The sequence below is a fragment of the Neolamprologus brichardi genome, chromosome 8 (genome assembly GCF_056152115.1).
Source record: "Neolamprologus brichardi isolate AB-2024 chromosome 8, ASM5615211v1, whole genome shotgun sequence".
NCBI classification, from domain to species: domain Eukaryota; kingdom Metazoa; phylum Chordata; class Actinopteri; order Cichliformes; family Cichlidae; genus Neolamprologus; species Neolamprologus brichardi.
The window spans coordinates 14,825,228-14,846,433 of NC_142111.1; the positions used below are offsets into that span (position 1 = coordinate 14,825,228).

A 21,206-nucleotide genomic window follows, 5' to 3' on the forward strand; every position below is an offset into this window, starting at 1 on the left:
GCCGGCTGGCGCATTAATACCAGCAAACCTGTCATGTGCATAAAGATCTGTCTTTCCTCATAAAAGCCTTTAAGAGCATACATGAGGGAAAACTCTTCAGTTCATTCAAAGTTAGTGCTTCTTATGGACTTTAAAGGGAGAAGCAGAAACTAAATTATTTCGCCATGTGTCCATCAGTCAGTGTTTAGCTTCATTAGTTTTAAATGAATTTTGTTCCAGAACAAACGAAACAGTGGATATTTCTTCCAGTCCTGCACCCTGCACGCAATTGTTCAGACCTGCCAAAAAGGAGCACTGTGGTTTTTTCAGTCCTTACAGCTATTGTCCACTAGTGGGCAGCGTGCAGTCGGTGTACCTGACGTTCACGGGTATTACTCGGTAAATCCTAATTAAAAACCTATGTTTAATATTTCCCACTGTGTTAAAAAAAACAACAACCTTCATTTAAGCAGAAACCGATTTTTTTACGTTAAATAATAACATTTAGGCTTTAGATATATTTAATTTATTGGGTTTCTTCCTACGAAACTTACTTTATTAACAGAGTTTCAAAAACGTACTCCATTAATCTGACATCAGATGACGAAACCTGCCCTTCGCCAACAGAAAACTTCCTAAAGTCGCAATTTTGGATGCTGCGCTTTCCCCGCCCACTATATTTAGTAGTATAATAATGAGAGCTCGATAGGGGAGTAGAGGGGTGGCTTTGAGACATTTGACTCTATTTGGACTTGCCTGGATTACAGAGGGTTGTATTTTTTTCTTGCTCGTTTCTCCTCATACACACACCTCAGCTGACTGGCGAGCTGTGTCCTCTCAGAGAGCCCTCAGCACGATGAGCGCTCTCCAGACGCAGAGGATGTTGTGCGTGTGGGTTTTGTTCTTTGCGGGAATAGCAGCAGTTTGTGGTGAGTTTAACTGTTTTCTGTCTCTTCCTTCCTTTAAGGAACTCTGCTAAGACTTTAAAAAGTGATCATCTGCCAAAAAGTGATTACTGGTATTTAAACTGCTGTAATCCATCAAACGTCTGTGAATGATATCAAGTTATTTGAGCCAGAAGGGTAGAAGCTGCAATCAGTTTTTGGCAAATTCTTTATTTATCCGGATAAAAGCCTCATTTTTCAAGAGAGACCTGACCAAGAGGGCAGCAGAAAATACAACAGCTATAACATAACAGTTCTATTAAGCTATTTTAAGTGGCACAAACGACTGGATTGAACATAACGTATAACACAGAGTGGGTACATACATGCAGTCTCATGAGCATGCTCGCAAAACAGAACAGATCTTCATAAACCCTCTTGGTCACTGTTTCCTAGCCTTTGGGAATGCAGATGTTTACAGTTTACATTTTTTGAGTTGATCTTTAAAATTGTTTTCTTCATATGTTGGTGCAGTAGTTGGAGACTATATCAGTAAAATATAGTCCTATATTCAAGACAACACAGATGCTTGTGCTAGCTTTAGTGAACACAAAGTGTTTGCCACATGCAGCTGATAATTTACCAAATTTATCTTAAGCCACAATTCACCTTGGGCTGCAGTCAATGCTTTGTTTTATCACAGCATAACACATGAACATGTCTGACACTGGTTTTACTTGGTAATGCATTACTAGTTTAAAAATGTTTTCTTTGAGCTTTATCTTTCTGATGAAAAATGACCTAAAATTCTGTTCTCAAGCCTCTCATAAAAACAAGAGAATTCACACCCACGTAAAGCAGATGATCCCAAATGTTCCTCTTAGTGAAAGGAACCAATCAGTATCAGTTAAATCAATCTAGTGCTTCTTCTCCTGGTTCCAGGTTCAAATGTCTGCACCTCCAGAGGAGCCAGCACATGCAAGGAGTGTCTGGATGTGCACCCCAGCTGTGCGTGGTGCTCCAAAGAGGTGGGGTCCCTTTTTTTCCCCCCACTTCACTTCATTTACAAGCTGAGCTTTCTGCCAACCAGACTGGTACACGGTGGTACAGATCTCTTCATCAGCCAGCTATAATCTGGTTTGGAAGAACACTCTCAGTGGTCTCTGTGGTGAAGCCACTTCTAGTCTTTGACTCCATGCACATTTTAAAATATTTGGGTTTGGATTTGTGAACAAGACAGCATGTCTCTTTCAAAGTTAGAAGGACAGAAAATGAAGGGTTTTAACGGCTTCACTGACTCTGAGTAGGATGCTTATGTGAGTCCAGGGACTCAGAACTCAGTGACTGACATCTTGTTAGTGTACGAGGATACAGTCATATTTTCTGGTTCAAACCAATGGGTGCAGTGATTTAATATAGTGAAATTAAGTATGGGAGTCAACATACTTTTTCAGGATGACTTCAGCCTCTACAAGAGAGGAACTGGATGAACTTCTTTAGGGTACAAAGTTTATTGAAGTACTAAAAGGAAACATAAGATTAGGCTGTTTTAGACTCCTGGTCCTCCCCGTTGCACTTTAGCCTTTAAATCAGTCAGATATGCTCTCCTTTCTTGAATTTAATTACAACTGGAAATTAATCTACATTCAGATCAACGAGTCGGCTTTTCTCTTTAAAATGTCCTACATCTTTTTTCAGGACTTTGGCCAAGGAGTTGCTGGCCTGTCCCGCTGTGATTTGAAAAGTAATCTGCTGGCAGCGGGCTGTACCACATCAGCTCTGGAGTTTCCAACCAGCAAACTGCAGGTGATCGAGGACCGGCCCCTCAGCAACAAGGCAGCGGGAGCGACACAAGTTGTCACCCAGATAAAGCCTCAGAAAATACACATCACCCTCAGGCCGGGTGAGCACCTACATATAAGGATATAAGGTTTCTTACACAGTTTCACAGGAAATGAGTGAAACTGTTCTCTCTGAGGGAACGAGAAGAACAGTAAAATCAGGAATCAGTGTTTAACTATTTCTTCATCTCATTTTCTAGATGATGCTAAACGTTTCACAGTGAAGGTGCGGCAGGTGGAGGACTACCCCGTAGATCTCTACTACTTAATGGATCTCTCCTACTCCATGAATGATGATCTCACCCGCCTGAGGACGCTCGGCAAAGGCCTGGCGGAGGCCATGAACCGCACCACCAGCAACCTGCGCATGGGCTTTGGAGCTTTTGTGGACAAGCCGCTCTCACCTTACATGTACATTTCACCAAAAGAGGCTGTAAAGAACCCCTGCTACAGGTAAATCTAAGATAAAATCATGGGTTCAAACCAGATCGGTCGACAGTTTATTATGCTGGTGTTGTTTCCCCATAATGTTTTTTCACGCTTCATATGTCACCACCGGTGTTGATTTCAGTGGTTTCAGTATTTACGTCTGCGTGTGTTAAGTACCTGCATTACGCAGATGATGTCAGTCTTGTGAAGACATATTTAAACACAGCGTTGCTCAGCAATAACGCGAGCAGTCTCGGAGCCTCAGCACTTGTTAAAGGCTCAATGTGGCTCCTAAGTGCTTGGTCAGCTCCTGTGAATCAGCCACAGGTAATCTACTCAAGGAGGAAGAGCATCCCAGTGCCATAACTGCAGCCAGAGGCTCCTGTGACGTTGATTTGACGGTTCCAGGGTCATTTGCTTTCCCGCTCATGTAAAGTGAGACCCAGACTGTAGGAATGTTTTGATAAAAGATAAGAAAAGTGAAGAATTTATAGTAGGCTGCAGCAGAAAGAGAGAACGAGAGGAGGGTACGTTCACAGTAAAGAGAGTTTTTTATATGAATTATGAACAAAGGAGAAATCTCTTAAAGGTTTATTGTTTTTTTTTTGTTTTTCCTTTTGCCCATGCCAGGTTATTTGGTGGCTTTCGGGTGACGCTGTACTCTGTACTCAAAAACTGACATGCATGAGACCAACAGTGCCCAGACTTTACCGCTCACAACTCTAGTTCAACTTATAGCATCCACAGTTTTCAAGATATCATTTTCAAATTTTGTGTGATGGTAGATATCAATAAAAGCTCAAGATGATTTAATTTTGGTGAAAATCTTGTCAAGGTCACAGCAAATGTCAAAATCAATTTAAAAAAGTTGTATTACTCACATGTTTTTAATGGCTCTTCATCAAACTTCACAACTCTATACTAGCGCTTGGGGGCTAAGATTTGACCTTGACCTTCATTGTTAGCACCTAAGGTTAGCGATAGATTAAAAAATTTTTCAAGAAGCCATATTGAATATTAGATCATAAGAACAGGCACGGAGAGAACTGTACAACACACATTTTATTGTTTCAATTATGACACCCTACAATTTCACAATGATACCATAAAGTTTGGCAAAATCATACACTGCATGACTATAGCTTAAAATCTCAAGTTTTTGCAGTTTATAGATTCCAGTAAATTCTGCTCCTATTGTATGGGTAAAAATAAATACACCATTTTAGTATGTAATGGTTCAAGGTCATAGCTCATAGGTTAAAGGTCAGGGTCACTCAGATTAGGAAAAAGCTTTAGTTTCCATTGGATCATCTCCAGACTATTAGTCATTGTAGCACATAAGCATTCTCTATATCTGAGCTTTTTAAAGCGTTTTTTTAATGCAACATTACAGGACTTCACACTGACAGAAAACGATTTCCATGTTAACAATGCTGACATCAGCATATAGCATCAAAGTTTTAGTACAGGCCTTGCCCTTCAGGGGGACTTGCACTCTTAACCGCTCTTGTTTATGTATATATTACCTAACATTAAAATACCAGTGATCTCAAAAATGTGAAAATATAGTTAGCCGGTTTGTAAGGCATAACTAACCAAGAAGACACCTGCAGGTAAACTGCATTTTGTAAAGATTTTGCATTCAATTTCATAACAAAATTGTAGTTGTTCTAATTGAATGACTTCTGAACATGTTTGCTTCTTACATACATATTATATTGTGAATAAACATTGTTCTTGAGGGTGGTGATGGGTGGAGATGTCATCAGTTATTGGAGTTGACACCACTTTTGGATGAACCCTGATGCTGTCTGTCAAAGTAAACATTTAATTTCTCTTTACTTGGCAGCATTAATACCACCTGTCTGCCACAGTTTGGCTACAAACATGTCTTGTCTCTGACGGAGGAAGTGGGCCGCTTCACGGAGGAGGTGAAGAAGCAGATGGTGTCCAGAAACCGAGATGCCCCGGAGGGAGGCTTTGATGCAATCATCCAGGCTGCTGTGTGCAAGGTGGAGAGGCAGACTGCACGAGCACACATGTTTCCCCATCTCACAGACATAACTTGAGATTTGGTTTGGCATTCTTTTACTCCTCCGTCACGCACATCTAAGCTCGGAAATATTCAAAGGCTGGGTGGTAAAATTAAGTTAATCAGAAGGAGATTTGCTGTTTGAATAGAACTGAAAAATTCTTTATTGTTTACTTTCCTCCTTTTCTGTTACCTGGTTTGATGGGAACCAGGAGCAGATCGGCTGGCGTCCAGATGCTTCCCACCTTCTGATCTTCACCTCAGACGCAAAGACTCACGTGGCTCTGGATGGTCGTCTGGCTGGAATCGTGCAGCCCAACGATGGACGATGCCACCTGAACTCTGATAATATGTACAGCAAGTCTACGACCATGGTTAGCGCATATTAAAGCCGAGTATTTGTGTGCACAGACGGCAATAAAGGGAAACCACGGAAGCGGTATGTGCTAACTTCATTGTCCTTTTGTTACCACAGGATTATCCATCTCTTGCTCTGATCACGGAGAAGATGTCAGAGAACAACATCAACCTCATCTTTGCAGTCACCAACCCTGTGGTTGCCCTTTACCAGGTGAGCTCTGCAGTGGACACGATCCCCTTCTGTTACAACATAATTGCTCAAAAAACAAAAAATGCAAACATAAACTAAGCATTTTTTAAAAATGAAAACAAATATCCTCTTTTAATAAGAAGTAGTGTTTTCAGAGAAGTCCACTGAACCTCACTGTTTTTAAAAAAAAAAAGAAACATTCTTGGAAGTTGCATTGGAAATCACTGTTTGCACACTACTCAGACACCGAAGGAGACAAAGTCAGTTTTTCCAAAACTGGAAACACTAGTACATCCAACTGGTGTCAAACAGTATTTTATACATAGTTTTGGCTACTGGATGGAAACTATTGCATGTCGAGTCAAGTAGCTTTTATGAATACAGCACATTTAAAAACAACAGCAGCTGACCCACAGAACTTCCCAGTAAAGTTAGTATTAGCAGGAAATTACAGGTGAAAACATGGAATCAGTCAAAGAGGCTAAGAACAGAAATAAAAAATAAAACAAGAAAATATAATAATTACATAAAATGATTCCAAACTGATAAATGAAAGAAAAATGTGACTGTAAAGTCACAAAAAGATCACGTCACATTTATATCATGCATTTTGGATATTTCGGTTTTTACACATTTGATGTAACTCGCAACTGAAAAGTCTCTAAAATGATTGCGAGAAACCACAGAAGCTAGCGGAAACAGTGGCTTAATCTCTCTAAATACCCACTATTGGTTTTTCTTTTTGTACTTGCTCTGTCATTTACTGTCTCAGAAAACAACTGAAAAAACATACAAACATTTTAGCATTAGTTTTACTTGCGATATAAATTACTGTTTATAATTTTCAGTAGCATGGTAGCACGGTGGTTAGCAATGTTGCCTCACAGGAAGAAGGTCCACCATCTGGCTGGAGCCTTTCTGTGTGGAGTCTGTGGGTTTTCTTTGGATACTCTGGTATCTTGGGAAAAATACTGAACCTTGAGTTGCTTTCTGATGTTAGATGTTAGATAGAAAGCACTTAGACACTTACCATTTACGTGCAGTTGGTAGAGTTTGGTTAAATGGTGATTCTAAAATTGCCCAAAGGTGTGAATGTGAATAGTTGTCTGTCTCTTTGTGTTATCCTGTGCAGTCTGTCATATAGCACCCTGTGGTAAGCCTACCACAACCATGAGTGGGACAACAAGATGGATGGATAATATAACAGCAATCCATTGGAACAAATTAACTAATGAAAATGTAGTAAAATATCATCTTGACAGTAATGATTTAATATCAAATAATTAGCTATCTTTATTCGGTGGGTATTGGATTGGGGCATTCTATGTTTGCAACTAATGAGATGCAGATGACATTTGCAGCAATCGATAAATGATTAAAAGACTCCCTGATGATGCAGGATTAGAACAGTCTCTCTGTCTGTGTGCGTTGTAGAACTACAGTGAGCTGATTCCTGGCACCACAGTGGGAACGCTGTCCAATGACTCGGGAAATGTTATTCAGCTCATATTAAAGGCGTACAAAGTGAGTGCAACACACACGCACATGCAGACACACACGCTCACACATCCTTGGCGAGACAGTGTTTGAGGGGATGACATGTGCTTGTTGACACACACCCACAGCATGTGAGTCATACGCAGCGTCTCGGGAGAAATTCCCCAGTGGCTGAAGTGTGAAGCTGACCAAATGTAGGAGGCTCTTGGCTGGGTTTCATTATTTATGTTGAACGTGAGTTTATTATGCAGGTGAATGAGCTGAAAAGTAATTCTAGCTGTTTGCGCTGCAATATACACTCAAATATAAAGTCATTAGAGAAGTCAGTAAGATGTCGTGTATAATTTGCTATGAGTTACTTGTTTGACTCATATTTAAGGAAATGACCCGTCTTGAAAACCACCTGCTATGTGTGCGTGTTTGTGTTTCCTGCTTTTTTCTGTTGCCGTCAGAAAATTCGTTCCAAGGTGGAACTGGAGCTGCAAGGCGTCCCAGAGGAACTGTCTCTTTCCTTCAATGCCACCTGCCTGAATGGGGAGGTCATTCCTGGCCTCAAATCCTGCTCTGGGCTCAAAATAGGAGATACGGTTAGTTCTTCTAGACTTTGCACTGCAACTACAAGGTTTGGCTTCATATTACAGAGACGTGGCTGTACGTCTATCTGTGGTCAGTATAGCAAAATCACCACAGTGTGAGTTGGAGTGGAGTTCCCATTTTCATATTTTTACTTTTGGACTCTTATAAGGCAGCTCTGGTCTTTACCACGTTCTAAATCTCACTAAATCTCATCTCATTAGATGAACAGCCACACATGATTAATGGACAAAAACAGAAGTTGTGTGTAAAAAACTAAGCACGGCCCATGATTCATTAGTTTGTATCATCATGACCACCTCCGTGATTGAGATTTTCAAGCCTTCTGTTTAGAGAGGCCTGGAGAAAGAGGCCTTTTCCTGGAAAAAGTTCATAACACGTCATACTTGGTCAGTCTTTTTCTAATTTTACTGTCACAAACTTGTAGAGTCTGGGTTGTGTTTTTTACAGTTTCTCTGAGTACTGGACGTTCCAACAGTCCATTCCTGGGGAGACTGGTAACTGCTTGAATGTTTGCTATTCATAAATCATCTTTCTCATTGTAGAATAATGGATTATATATTGTTTGGAAATCACACATAACTGAATGCGCCAGACCAACAAACTACACAAACCACTGATGATCAGTTTATTAAATTAAATGTAATTCAGTTTTACTTATATGTCGCCAAATTACAACAACAGTCGCCTCAAGACACCTTATACTGTAAGGTTCTACGATAATACAAAAAAATCAGAGAAAGCTCCCAACAATCATATGACCCCCATATGAGCGAGAGCTTTGGCAACAGTGGGAAGGAAAAACTCCCTTTTAACAGGAAGGAACCTCGAGTACAGGCAGCGCGGCCATCTGCCAAAATGAAAATGAATTCGACCTGGCTGTTATTTACCCTCTTGCTATGGAAACAGTAAGGGCGTACATGTCTGTGATGGTTCTCCAGCTCATCGTAGTCTAAGGAGCTTGGAAAGAAAAGCGTCTGGACTTCTTTAAGTTGCTTGAAGACGTTTCACCTCTTAAGAAGCTGCTTCAGTTCTAAGGTCAAATGGTGGAGAAGTCCCAGATTTAAGGTCTATGGGAGTGTTCCCCATAGGGACCCCTAATGATTCTCTACCTAATGACACGAGCCAAGGTGTGAAAATAGGTGTAGGTCACAATCAGCCAAGGTTTCAGGTGAACTCATTGTGAAACCTAGCCCCACCCTATCATGTGATTTCCTGAGGTCAGAAGGCCGAGGATGTGAGTGGGCGTTAGCCCGCACATGGGCGTACATGGTTTTTCATACACTGCTTCTCCATTTTGGTTTAGTTTTTGCCACATAACTAATAATACAGTGTTATATTTCAAGTGTTGCTGTTCATCCGAACTTGTATTCAAATCATTTTAGGACCTGCTAAGGACTTTGTATTGTGTTCTCATATGTAAAATCTTAGAATTGAAAGAGGGTGAACTTTTTCACATTACTGTAAAAAGTAATAGTCATGATCTACTCATAATACTACTTATGATCTTTATCAACAGTTATATAAAAGAGTTTAAGTAAATGCAACTGGGTGGACCTTGTTTAGGTGGTCAGCATGAGTTAGTAATGGCTGGCCAATGCTTGTTAAGTGATATTTTGACTAAATGGAGTATTACATATAAAGCTAGTTATATATTCAGATTAATAGTGCACTTTTTCTACAATGTAGTCACAACATGAGTAACCAAAGAAAGGTGGCCCAAAAACTTTACCCACATAAAAGAGGATTTAGGATTAATAAGGTAGATTCTGAATTACCACAGAAAGGGGAGAAAGGCAGTAATCTGACTGTGATCTTTATCTACAAGTGTTAATCATAACCTCTGTCGCACCTAGTTGACTGTACATGGTTGTTTCCTTGCTTTATTTGTTTCAGATAAGGATGTACAGTGATCGTGGTTGCTTACATACTGTACAGGCCACACTCAGGAAAACATGCTTCATGAGACTAATTAACTTACTCTCAGTGTAGTTTTTTTTTTGTTACTGTAGTTTTTTAAAGAAGGACACAGTCCCCTAAACGCATTTCGTTTTTTCAAGGAATATTTTAACAATTTATATTTAAAAGATTCGGCTTGTACTCAAAATATCTCGAGAGACTATTGTTCCCTATAAACAAAAATAACAAATTAGTTCCATATGGGTCTTTTTTTTGGTATGTTTCCATTTCCCTTATTTCTTGGAGTTGGATTTTCCCTTTTTCTCATAGTGTCAAGGAGTAAAAGATGGAAAATGGATGACAGAGTCTCTAACTTTATTTTTTATTCTTCATGTTTTTTTGTCTTAAGATCCTTTTTTAAATAGTTCTCTTTGTTAGTTTTTGCATTTTTCTTTATCTAAGCATCTATGGCTATTTTTCTTTGTCTTTCTTCACTCCAGGTGACATTTTCTGGCCTCTACACATTTCTTTCTCTTTACCTCAGCTGCTATTATTATTTCCATATATGGCCATCTCTCCAGATGTAGTAACTCCCCGCATTTACCAGATCTGGCATGCAGCACTGAATGAACAATTACTCTGAGTGAATACATTTGGAGGCATTCCTTGTGTTACATCTGCTTTGTGCTGTTTTCTCTGACAGCGATTAGATAATGCTGAGTCTGGATGCCATAAAAAAAAAAGAAACAAGTAAAAATGAGTTTAAGTGTCTCCTTTTTTATTTACGCTTCTGTGCTCTTCGGCAGGTCTCTTTCAGTGTGGAGGCTCGTGCACGTGGTTGCCCATTCGAAAAAAAGAAAACCTTTATCATCAAACCTGTGGGCTTCAAGGACGCCCTCTCCATCACCGTCACCTTTGAGTGCGACTGCAAGTGCCAGGCCAAAGCCCAGCCTGATAGCCCCAAATGTAGCAACGGCAATGGCACCTTTGAGTGTGGCATATGCCTGTGCCACCCAGGTCGCTTAGGACCACATTGCGAATGTGCCGAAGGCGATTACAACCCCATGGCGCAGGATCGCTGCAGTGGACCTGCAGGATCCGGAGGACCTCAGTCGGCTATCTGCAGCGGCCGCGGAGACTGCGTGTGTGGCCAGTGCGTGTGCCACAGCAGTGACTTTGGGAAAGTGTGGGGAAAGCTGTGTGAGTGTGATGACTTCAACTGCCTGCGTTACAAGGGAGAACTCTGCTCGGGTAAGGCCTCATGAGTTACAGTAAGAAAGACATGCAGGCTTCTTGTGTATTTACTTTGCTTTAGGATTTTAAATGAATGAGTATTAATCAGTGATGTGCTTAATGGTCAACAGTTTAGTCAACAGGCTGTAGCTCAGGAGGTAGAGCAGGCCATCTACTGATTGGAAGGTTGGTGGTTCAATCCCTGGGTCTTCCAGTCTGCATGTCAAGTATCCTTGGGCAATATACTAACCCCAAGTTGCTCTTCGATGCATCCATCAGAGTATGAATGTATTTAGAAAGCACTATGTAAAGAGAAAGTGCTTGTGAGAACGGGTGTGATTGGGTGAATGTGGCATGTTGTATAGAGCGCTTTGAGTACTCCGGGAGAGTAGAAAAGCGCTACATAAGAATCAGTCCATTTACAAAAAATATTAAGACAGTCTAATATAGTCTGTTATTCCCAATAAATATTCAATTTCCTGCTGTAGATACCTTTAATTCTCTTTAATTATTTACCAGTATTTGCTTTTTAAAGAAAGACTAAAAATGGGAGTAGCTCTGTTCAAGGATTAACTTCAAAATGGTACATTGGGGTTTAGTGAGGGCAGCAAGTAGTGCAGGACAGATTGTATGTGCTGTACTTTTTTTCTATTATTATTTTTGGCCGGCCACAGTGGTCTGTGAAGTTGCTGGCAAACAACTGAGATATACCCAGCCAAGAGATAGCCCAACCTTAGCTGTTCCCCCCCGAAAGCTGTAGTGGGTCGAAATGACCCACTGACTTCTATCTTGATTTTTCTGTATGGTTGTGGTAGAGTTTCGTAGAATGCGCACACTTTTATAGCTTAGGTCGTTTGTCCCTTTCACCGCACTGACTTGCCACCCACCTCATCTGGGACGAATTATATACAGTAAAAACTCTCCCCTCTGGATATGGGCTACATTCACAATAAACATCTGGTTTGGTGTATGTGCACTACGTGTGAGTGTTAGCTCAGGTTATATGTTTGTGTCATCCAAACCTTTTGTACTAAAGAATTTGAAGGGATTCATGAACACACACAAGAGGTTATCACTTTACCTTTTATTACTTTCAATGTTTTAGTGCTTTTAAATAAAAACCATGCTGCTGAGTCAAAACCATGAAAGTATCAGAATGACATCACATGCTGTCATGTAAAAAATGCTATTATGCATGTGAGACTAAGCATCATTGGGTTTGCTGGCAAGACATTTTGGCTCATGTTAGAATAGAGTTAATGGTAAAACATAAAAAAGTTTATTGCTTTCTTAGAAGTTTGATGAAATGATCAATCTCGTGTCATTAATGCAGTGCCTACGTGTTGTTAATTCCAAACCCCATTAATGAGGACCCGATTAGTAAAAATCCAACATGTAATCAGTTTTTGCCACTTTCCCTTAAACTAAACCCAACATTAACAGCATTTAATGTCTTTAATATTTCATCTGAATGCTTTGATAAGATCGGTGAGCTGTTTTTTATGACTGTCTGTTGCAGTCTTGTAACAGAAACAAAGTAAGAATAAAGTTTTCTTTGTTTTTTTTAACTTTCTTACTATTGTTCGCAGCTAGCTTAGCATAAACACTGAACGCAGGGGGAAATGTTATCCAAGTGCAGAGATCACAAACTTACTTAAAAACTTACTGTTTTATTTTTCCCATTTTTAATTTGTGCCAAAAGAAAATTAAAAACAACAGCTGCAAGGATAACCAGGCTAGCTTTATTTCTTTGCTTTTTGCTAACAAGGAAGCTAAGCTAACTAAGCTAATTGACCCTGAACTCCACATCTGGTGAACAGCTTTCACAGTGTTACATTACATTTTTATACATTCTGTTTAGTTTAATTTCGTTTCCAGCATGGGTTCAATCAGTTCAGTTTCTTTTTTATAGTTTAGTTCTATGTTTGTTTGTTTGTTTTTGTTTTGTTTTTAATTATATGACAGATATTTTGAAACAAATGCAACTTTTCATATCATGTAGACATAGTGTCATTACACTTATGCACTAGTATCTCCTGATGCTATTTAGGTTGAATTTATTTGCTAAGCACCTTGTATTAGGTAGTTTTTAGGTAGAGCTCATATGCCACTAAAAACTATCCACATCCATCTCGGCCGGTCTCACAAGGAAATGTTTTCCTGTGCACCCCAAAGTCCACAGAGTAACATGAAAATGCCTTTATTCTTACTCATTGGCTGGTGTGGTGTAATGATGTTAAAAATAAACTCATGTTTGGCCAAGAGGGAGAGTACTGGAAATGTTCAGAGACTATGTGTGTGCAGAACACACATAGTCTTCTGTTGTCTTGAAATATCTTATTCAGTGTGTGGACCATTGTATTTTCCTCCACAGAATGATCTAATTAAAAGCTAGAGGTCTTGCGGCCATGTGATAATGACAGTTTATCCGTGGATCATCCTTTATTCAGTTAGACTGTGCCAAGCAGCTTCCTGTGTCATTGTTTATCTGGGCATTGTTTTTTGTGGTGGAAAGCCACAATGTTTTTGCCCCGTTACTCTTACTGGCATGTACACTCACATTCACACAGAGTTTCGTGGAATAACAACAAGACAATGTGTACAAATTTGCTCAGATATGCGCTTCATCACGCAGCCAAATATAAAAGCAATGCAGTCACCGCAGACAAACAGTGAAATAGGTTTTTAACCTCTAGCAGTTTAATATTCCGCTTCTGGTTTCCAGTGTTTCCAGTGTAAAGTCATGAACTTACAGGACCACTGAATGTCTGCAAGAAATAATACTTATTTTTAACTAGCTACAATTAAAAAGTCTTCTAATTGTTGGGTTTTTGCTGGATTATTGTGGCATCTTTTGTTGGAATTTAGTGCTTTATAAATAAAACGGAATTGAATTAAACCTTTAAATTTAATTTGGGTTAGATTTCTGGCTATTATTATTGCCATAAAATGCTAGCTTGACTTCAGCATGGCTGTAGATGCTGTGTTTGAAGTGTTTGAAGGCAAAGCAACATGGTAAATCTTTTTCAAGGTACAGAAAGGAGCCCATAAATGGGGCAAAAAGAATTGTATGACACAGGTTTGTGGTCAGTTCAGTCATAACCATTTAACAAGCAGTGGCCAGCCATTACTAACTCATGCTGACCACCTAAACAAGGTCCACCCAATTGCATTTATTTTAAATTTGTGAGTTTGTAAAGGTACCTTATGCCCAGCAGATTATAAAATGGTACGTAACATTTATTTCTTTGATAATAAAGCCATGAAAATAATGAGCATGTGTATAAGCTTTTGTCAAAACTTGCAACAAAATAAATACGTTTGTGTAAGACAGTGTGTAAACTATGTGATGCCAAATGATTGACGTTACAACCATTCCAGATGCCAAAAGCGTCCTTCTTCCCCAACTCGTGCTGCGCCCTCTTTTTCACATAAAATTTCTTGTCACATTGTCCTCCTCTTGTTTTTTGTTTATTCTCAGGGCACGGTGTCTGTAACTGTGGCTTCTGCCAGTGCGCGCCAGACTGGCAGGGCGAGAACTGTAACTGCTCCAGACGTACAGACACTTGCATGTCCAGCCTGGGTCTCCTGTGCAGCGGGAGGGGTCAGTGCGTGTGCGGAGCCTGCGAGTGCACGCAACCAGGTGCCTACGGAGCCACGTGTGACAAGTGTCCCACCTGCCCCGACGCCTGTACCATGAAGAAGTGAGTTTACATACAGAGATATTCAATTTAGCTCCTTTAAATCAACTGATTGTTGATATTTTACATTTTAACAGGGAGTGTGTGGAGTGTAAGCACTTCAAGAGGGGCAAACTGATTGAGGACAAAACCTGCTCTCGAATCTGCAAGGATGAGATTGTTCTTGTGGATGAATTAGGTGAGATGCCAAAACACAAGTCTTGTAATCATTACCACAAGGTAATGATTACAAGACTTGTGTTTTGGCACTGCTGGTTAATGTTAATAATAATTCCATAAATGCACAAGGTGGAACAATCCCATTACAGGGGTCATTTTGTCTAACTTGTAATGTAACGTCAACATTTTTCACACAGAGCTCCATGACACAAATGCGGTGAATTGCACTTACAAAGATGAGAACGATTGCGTGGAGCGTTTTCAGTATTATGAAGATGCCAGTGGCAAATCCATCCTCTTCGTTGTCAAAGAGCCAGGTAAGAAACCTCATCAATGATAGGAGATACAAAGATTGATGTTTATTTGGCCCATGCTGTTTTCTGATTGTTTGTAAAGTTGAAACTTTACAATGTTATCCACACTGTAGTAAATTACAGGATCTTCTCTTTTTAAAACAACTGAAAATAAAGTATTCTGCTGCTGGAGGTACAAATAATTAAATAAAATGAACTGCTGCACCTTTACCTGACACATATGACTTTACAAAACTTATGCAGCAAGAGATTTAGAGAACATCACATCACTTTCCAGCATGTTTATAACTTCACCAAATAACAGGACATTCACATTTTTCTTCTTTTCCTGCAATTTTCCTTAAAACTGCTTTGCTCTTTTGCTCATACCGAGGCTGCTGGCTTGTGGCTGGCCTGTGATTGGCTCTGAGCTCTGGCCAGGCTTAGCATTAAGCGCTTTGCCGGTGTTAGCTTCTTTAAAATGTCCATTATAGCTGGGTATGGTTGTTTTAAGTATCTGATTAGGTTTTTTGTTAAACATGTTTTCATAGTGACTCCCCCCATGGTTTACTGTGGCAAACTTGCGTCTTCACTCATGTTAGTGTGTGACTGTGAGTACACGTGCAACTATTTGCCTGCGCCACTGCGTACGTGTTGTGGGTGCATGAAAGAGAAGAGTAATCTGATTCCATTCCCTAGCCAGTCAATAGATTCATCTCTACTGTTAATTGCTAATTTAATGTAATTTAACATTATGGGTTAGAAATATGAATCTGTTGCTTTTTTTTATGCTGAATTTGCTACCAGATGTAATCAACACAAATGCTGAATAGATGAGGATAAACCTGCAACAACAAACTTTCACCATCATCTGCATTTTTTAAATTTCTGGCAAAACTTTTTAGTGCTTGCGTTCACCCAACTACAAGCTGTCACTTCCCCGATGCCTGCTCTCTCACTTGTTAAGTGGCCAAATAGAAAAAGTGTGGGGCAGTAAAATAGCTTTCTGCCCCCAGAGAAAATCTGTACTTGGGTCTACCTTTAATGAATGTGTGTGTTTAATTTAAGCACAACTGGGTATCAGAGAAATACACCACAATTTTCCTTGAACACGGGGCACCCTGCCGTGTCAAAGAGGGCTGTAAATAGCTGCCCAGCTCCTCCGGGAACATGCTGACTATACATATCGTAGAGAGAAAGCCCTCTCGTGCTCTCCTCTTGAGGATATGGAAGAAAATAAGTAAGCAAAAGAACAGTGAAGGAAATGTGAAGCTGTATCACTCACCTTCAAAGCAGGCTAAGCTTTGAAAAAAAAAATCAAGACAACATAAGAAAAAGTTGGTAAATCACATTAATCAATTGTGTCAGCCAAGACTGATTTCCATGTAGACTTTGATGGGCTATGAGCATTAAAGGGTCGGCTGAAGAGCAGGAAGTAGAGCTAATTTATAATGATAGAAGGAGGAAGATGAGAGCAGCTTTGATGTTGGCCGTAAAAGTTCACCCTCGTTGCTTTGGTTGCTCAACACCGCTTTTCACATGCATATGTGCATGTAACCACATGCCACACAGATATACTGACATTATGAGGAACCCATAGAGCATTACAGCTCTAGGAGAATTCTTACTGTTTAACACGTTGGCATCTTTCGCCTCATCATTTGGTTGTCCGGTGTATACATGCGTACCACATATTTATTCACTGCAGCACCATAACACTTTTTTAAGGACAAGACTTCATAGTAGGCTTGCATCAGATTGCATTAAAAATAAAAAATTTTAGGCTAAATATCACACTGAGACTCATCTGGGGACCAGAAAATAAGTTAATATTGGATGAATGGATGCTTTATTCATCCTCAGGGAGAAATTCACATAATGCTGATGCTTTCTACGTGTGATTAGTATTAATTCATTACACATTTTTGAGAAGCTTAAGAAAAAACTTTAAATATGTCATTTTTTAATTCTGAGAACTCTAAATTTAGGAGCGTATGGGGGTGGTTGAATAATATTTGATTACCTCATATCTGTCATCACATTTTGGCTCAAATAGTTTTCAGTTCATCAGCTTTTTTGATTGAGTCACATACGCTTTAATTGACCAAGTAGACCGCAGTGGAAAAATAAAGATCTAGAAGTTTCTCGTGTGAAATAACTCATACTGTATGAACTTTTGCAGACCTTTTTTGGAGCAACATTGCACTCTGGGGACTAATTAAGCCTCAAAACTTGTAACCAAAACATTAGTGAACTACTGTAAGAGATTGTGAGAGATATAAAAGACACTTTTGCTCCTCAAATTTCCAAACCTTACAAGCAACTTAAATTTTCGCAGTCCCTCTACTTGACTGTAAAACATACTTGGGGGAATTATTGAAGAGAAATTAGTCATGCGGACAAGGCTAGCAAATGTGATGAGTTGTTCCACTTTTGAAGTGGCTCATGTCCGTGACTCTTTGAAGGAGCGTAATGACCGTCGTTGTGTGACATTGTGCAAATCAGAGTACTGGAGAGTTTTGCCAGACCACAGTGAGGGAGGAGAGGATTGTGGCCTTGCTTTAAGAGGTTACCGTTTTCCACTTTGGCCCATCTTCCACTCTTCTCTCTGGTCCTTAACAGCCTGTTCAGTACTGTTATGCTTTCCTTGTTCTCTTCCATCACTTAAAAACCTGATGGCAATTAGAAAAACTGTCAGTCATGCTAAAAAGAACCATGCTATTAAGTTTAAAGCTGTACATCTGCCTTTATAACAGGCGTTATAACCCCTGACTCTAAAAACTCACTGCAGTTAGTAGGGGACTACGTTGTGATATTAGCGAGATTAAATCAATAAGAACCAGAGATGAAACATGGTTATAAAATAATTCTCTGGCCTGACCTCTGGCTTATCTGCTCATTCCTTTATCACTTCCTCCCTCTGTTTAGACTGCCCCAAGGGTCCAGACATTTTGGTGGTGCTTCTGTCAGTGGCAGGAGCCATTTTATTCCTGGGCTTGGCCGCTCTGCTTATCTGGAAGCTGCTGGTTACCATCCACGACAGACGGGAGTTTGCCAAATTTGAGGAAGAACGCGCTCGCGCCAAGTGGGAAACAGTAAGTGAACGGACTCTGAAGTAGTGAATTTGGAAACTGCAAGTGCAGCATTTGTTTAATATTATCATAGAAAGCATTGAGGATTCAATGCAGTCTTTGCACACACTCAAGTATGCAAACATGCCTGCACATTCCTATGCACACACACACTCACACACACACAAAAAAAGCCCACACACGCAGTGTCTTGCTCCCGTTGTCTGAAGATGTTTTTTATTATATCTGTTACATGCTGTTACTACCAACAGAACAAAAAAGCAGCCAACGGAAGGGCTGGGTTTAAATTAGCCAGCGCTAATCAGCCTTTACTGGTAATAAGCCTGTTTGTGGCCTAAAGAACACAGCTAAATGCCACAGGCCTCAAACCACAAGGAATCACAGTAGGTTTAAGTTGCTCACAAGTAACACAAAACCACACACTCAAGTTAGCATGTCTGCTTAAATGATGACATGAAATAGCTGTTTTAAATGTGGACTTTTCTATTGTGTCATTACCATAAACCGCCCCTTGACTCGTATCTCCTTGTGTGTTTGACTAACAGGGGCACAATCCTCTTTACAAGGGAGCGACATCAACCTTTACGAACATCACATACAGAGGAAAAGACTGACGCTACTGAACAAAGCTGGAGAATAAAGGATGGAAATAATGCACTTCGACAATCCTCTCTGAGAAGGCAGCGAATCATGTGCAGGCCTCTACTGTCACGCAATAACTAATAATTATTTGCTTGTAAATATGTAGAAATCATTCCGAGGAGACATTTTATCAGGGATTTGAGACAAAACACCCACCTGTACCACGATGTTAGATAAGGTGTTTGTTTTTTTTTGTTTTGAATGAGAATTGTTTTGTTGTGCAGCCCATAATAAAGGTTTAGATCTCCAAAAGTAGCTTTTTGTCCATCTGTTGAGAGCCCACTGAAATCGTAAAAGTTGAAATCAAGAGCACAAAATTTAACGAGAAGCACAAAGAGAGTGCAAACCTTCACCGAGGCACTTGTAAGGGGATAGTTTTGTGTTTTGTGCATATTAATTTTGTTATCTTTGTTCTTTTTAATCGTACTTTAAGACGTTTGCAGTTTATAACACATTTTGGGGTCAATGTGAAAATGTGAAATGTGAAAGTGAGGTCATATGTGACAGGATAGTTGGATGCAGACGTTAAGGTGATATTTAGAAACCCCATATACCACTTTTTCATCCTAAATGTTGCCAAAAAAAGGATAGTCATTTGGATGAGTAACGAAACGTTTCACCCACTGAAAACACTACATCCAAATGAACAGAATCAACTTTTGAAGATAGTTATTTTATGAAAGTTTCATCTTATTTGACCTTGAAGAAGTCAAATAAGATCAGAAATCCCAATATATCATCATATGTCATTTCCTATATACCTATATGTTGTAAATACAGACAATGGTAGTAAGAAACATAGTTTCAAATAGCTCTACATAGCATTATTACCACTTTGACCTTAAGATCACTCTGTCAAGCTTTAGGGTAATGTCAGAAGTCAAAAAGAGGTTTAAGTCTTCAGATATGGTACTCTCTATATGTTGACAATAAACACCACACTTGTAAGAATCATAGTTTCTAATTTATAAAACGGATTTGTCAATTTTTGACCAATAAATCATTACGTTGACAAATTTTACACCCCTACAAAGCTTGATCAGAATTCATTCAAAACTTTTCTAGCAATCATGTTTACAGAAAAAAGATGCACCCAAGCGCTACCAACAACATAACCTTTTTGGCAGAGGCAATAAGAATATATTTAACATTTGAGAAGTGCTATATACTTCCCAGTGTAAAGGTAGTCAAGCATTCAAACATAACATCAACATTAACATTGAATAGAAAACTCTTGGCAGCAAAGGAAATGTTTTGCTTATTAAAATAAAACCAAAAGGATCCACATGACTGCATATCACTGTGGCAAAATGGTAAAAATTATATTTTAAAAAGTAAAATGGGTGAACTCAGTTCCTATAAGCCAGTGTAGGGCACAGAATTTCCTGTTTGTGACACCAGTGGGAAACCACAAAGATAAACTGCCATCATGTGGTTTGGACTAAACTGAAAATTTCTAGTGCGTTAATATCATTTTCTTTGAAGATATGAAACATGATTTTTTTTAGTCATTCTTTGTCATACACTGGATGTTATAACCACATAATTTGAGACATTAAAGTTAAAGCATGGTGTTTAAAGAAAAAAAAAGTCTAGTCTACTAAGTCAACTATAGGTCAGTGGGGCTTGTGTGCTCATAGCACTCGTGATTATTGTATTAACCATATCCATTCTCATTAATATTGTAATATTGATTCAAAAGTAGAAAAAACTGTCTAAAACCACGCTTTGAGAACACTGACTAATTCCTGCTGAGTTTATGTTTTGAATGTTAAAAATGTGATGAATGAAAAACACATAAAACAGACAATCAGAGATCTGCTTTTCTGCAATAAATACATTTGATTTACAGTCGATCGTGTAACCCTTTAATTAGTCTTTATTAAAATATTGTCCATGAGCCCATTTTGCTGTACACTCAGTCTGTGCATGCATCAGCTTAAAGGGATAATATTTTCTTTTTTTTATGATAATAATTATGATAAACCTATTATCATAATTATTAGTGTAATTAAGTCATCCTCAACTCTCTCTTGACTGTGCAGGATTTTTTGAATGCAGCGCACTACTCGCATGTCCTGGACTTAAACTGCAGGTTTAATTTGCTCGTTTGTGTGCACAGTGCAGTTCATCCGCTCAACGGAGCAGAGAAAGAAAATAGGTAAAAAACACGTCCCAGCTCACTGGCTCTGACAAAGCCAGTAAAGCTATTTAGCTCCACCAAGTGGAAGAAAGAGAAAACAACTTGTGAGGTGGTTAAAAAAAGATTAATGGAATGAAACTAATTCACATGTACAGATATGACGTCAAGCTGGCCTTATTAAATTTAAGCCTCCGTTAGAGTACATCCCACAGCACAGACTGTAGATAAAAGATGGATG

General features: G+C 39.3%; 1 protein-coding gene across 1 annotated transcript; it reads left to right on the forward strand.

The window, feature by feature from the left end:
- Positions 1-782: 782 nt before the first annotated feature.
- itgb3b (integrin beta 3b) lies at positions 783-19,217 on the forward strand. The gene is made up of 15 exons (XM_006791214.3): positions 783-908; positions 1,806-1,891; positions 2,562-2,766; positions 2,905-3,157; positions 4,983-5,145; positions 5,378-5,539; positions 5,641-5,736; positions 7,150-7,239; positions 7,665-7,799; positions 10,512-10,956; positions 14,420-14,642; positions 14,717-14,817; positions 14,996-15,115; positions 18,020-18,186; positions 18,729-19,217. The coding sequence occupies exons 1-15, from the start codon at positions 836-838 to the stop codon at positions 18,795-18,797; spliced, it is 2,388 nt and encodes a 795-aa protein (XP_006791277.1). The 5' UTR covers positions 783-835; the 3' UTR covers positions 18,798-19,217.
- Positions 19,218-21,206: the final 1,989 nt, after the last annotated feature.

What these genes read in the sequence shown, in the direction of transcription:
- itgb3b (XM_006791214.3), top strand. Translation starts at nt 836, where the DNA reads ATGAGCGCTCTCCAGACGCAGAGGATGTTGTGCGTGTGGGTTTTGTTC. An exon ending in CAAGGGAGAACTCTGCTCGG is followed by an intron (nt 10,957 to 14,419) that starts GTAAGGCCTCAT and finishes GTTTATTCTCAG; the next exon opens with GGCACGGTGTCTGTAACTGT. An exon ending in CTTCGTTGTCAAAGAGCCAG is followed by an intron (nt 15,116 to 18,019) that starts GTAAGAAACCTC and finishes CCCTCTGTTTAG; the next exon opens with ACTGCCCCAAGGGTCCAGAC.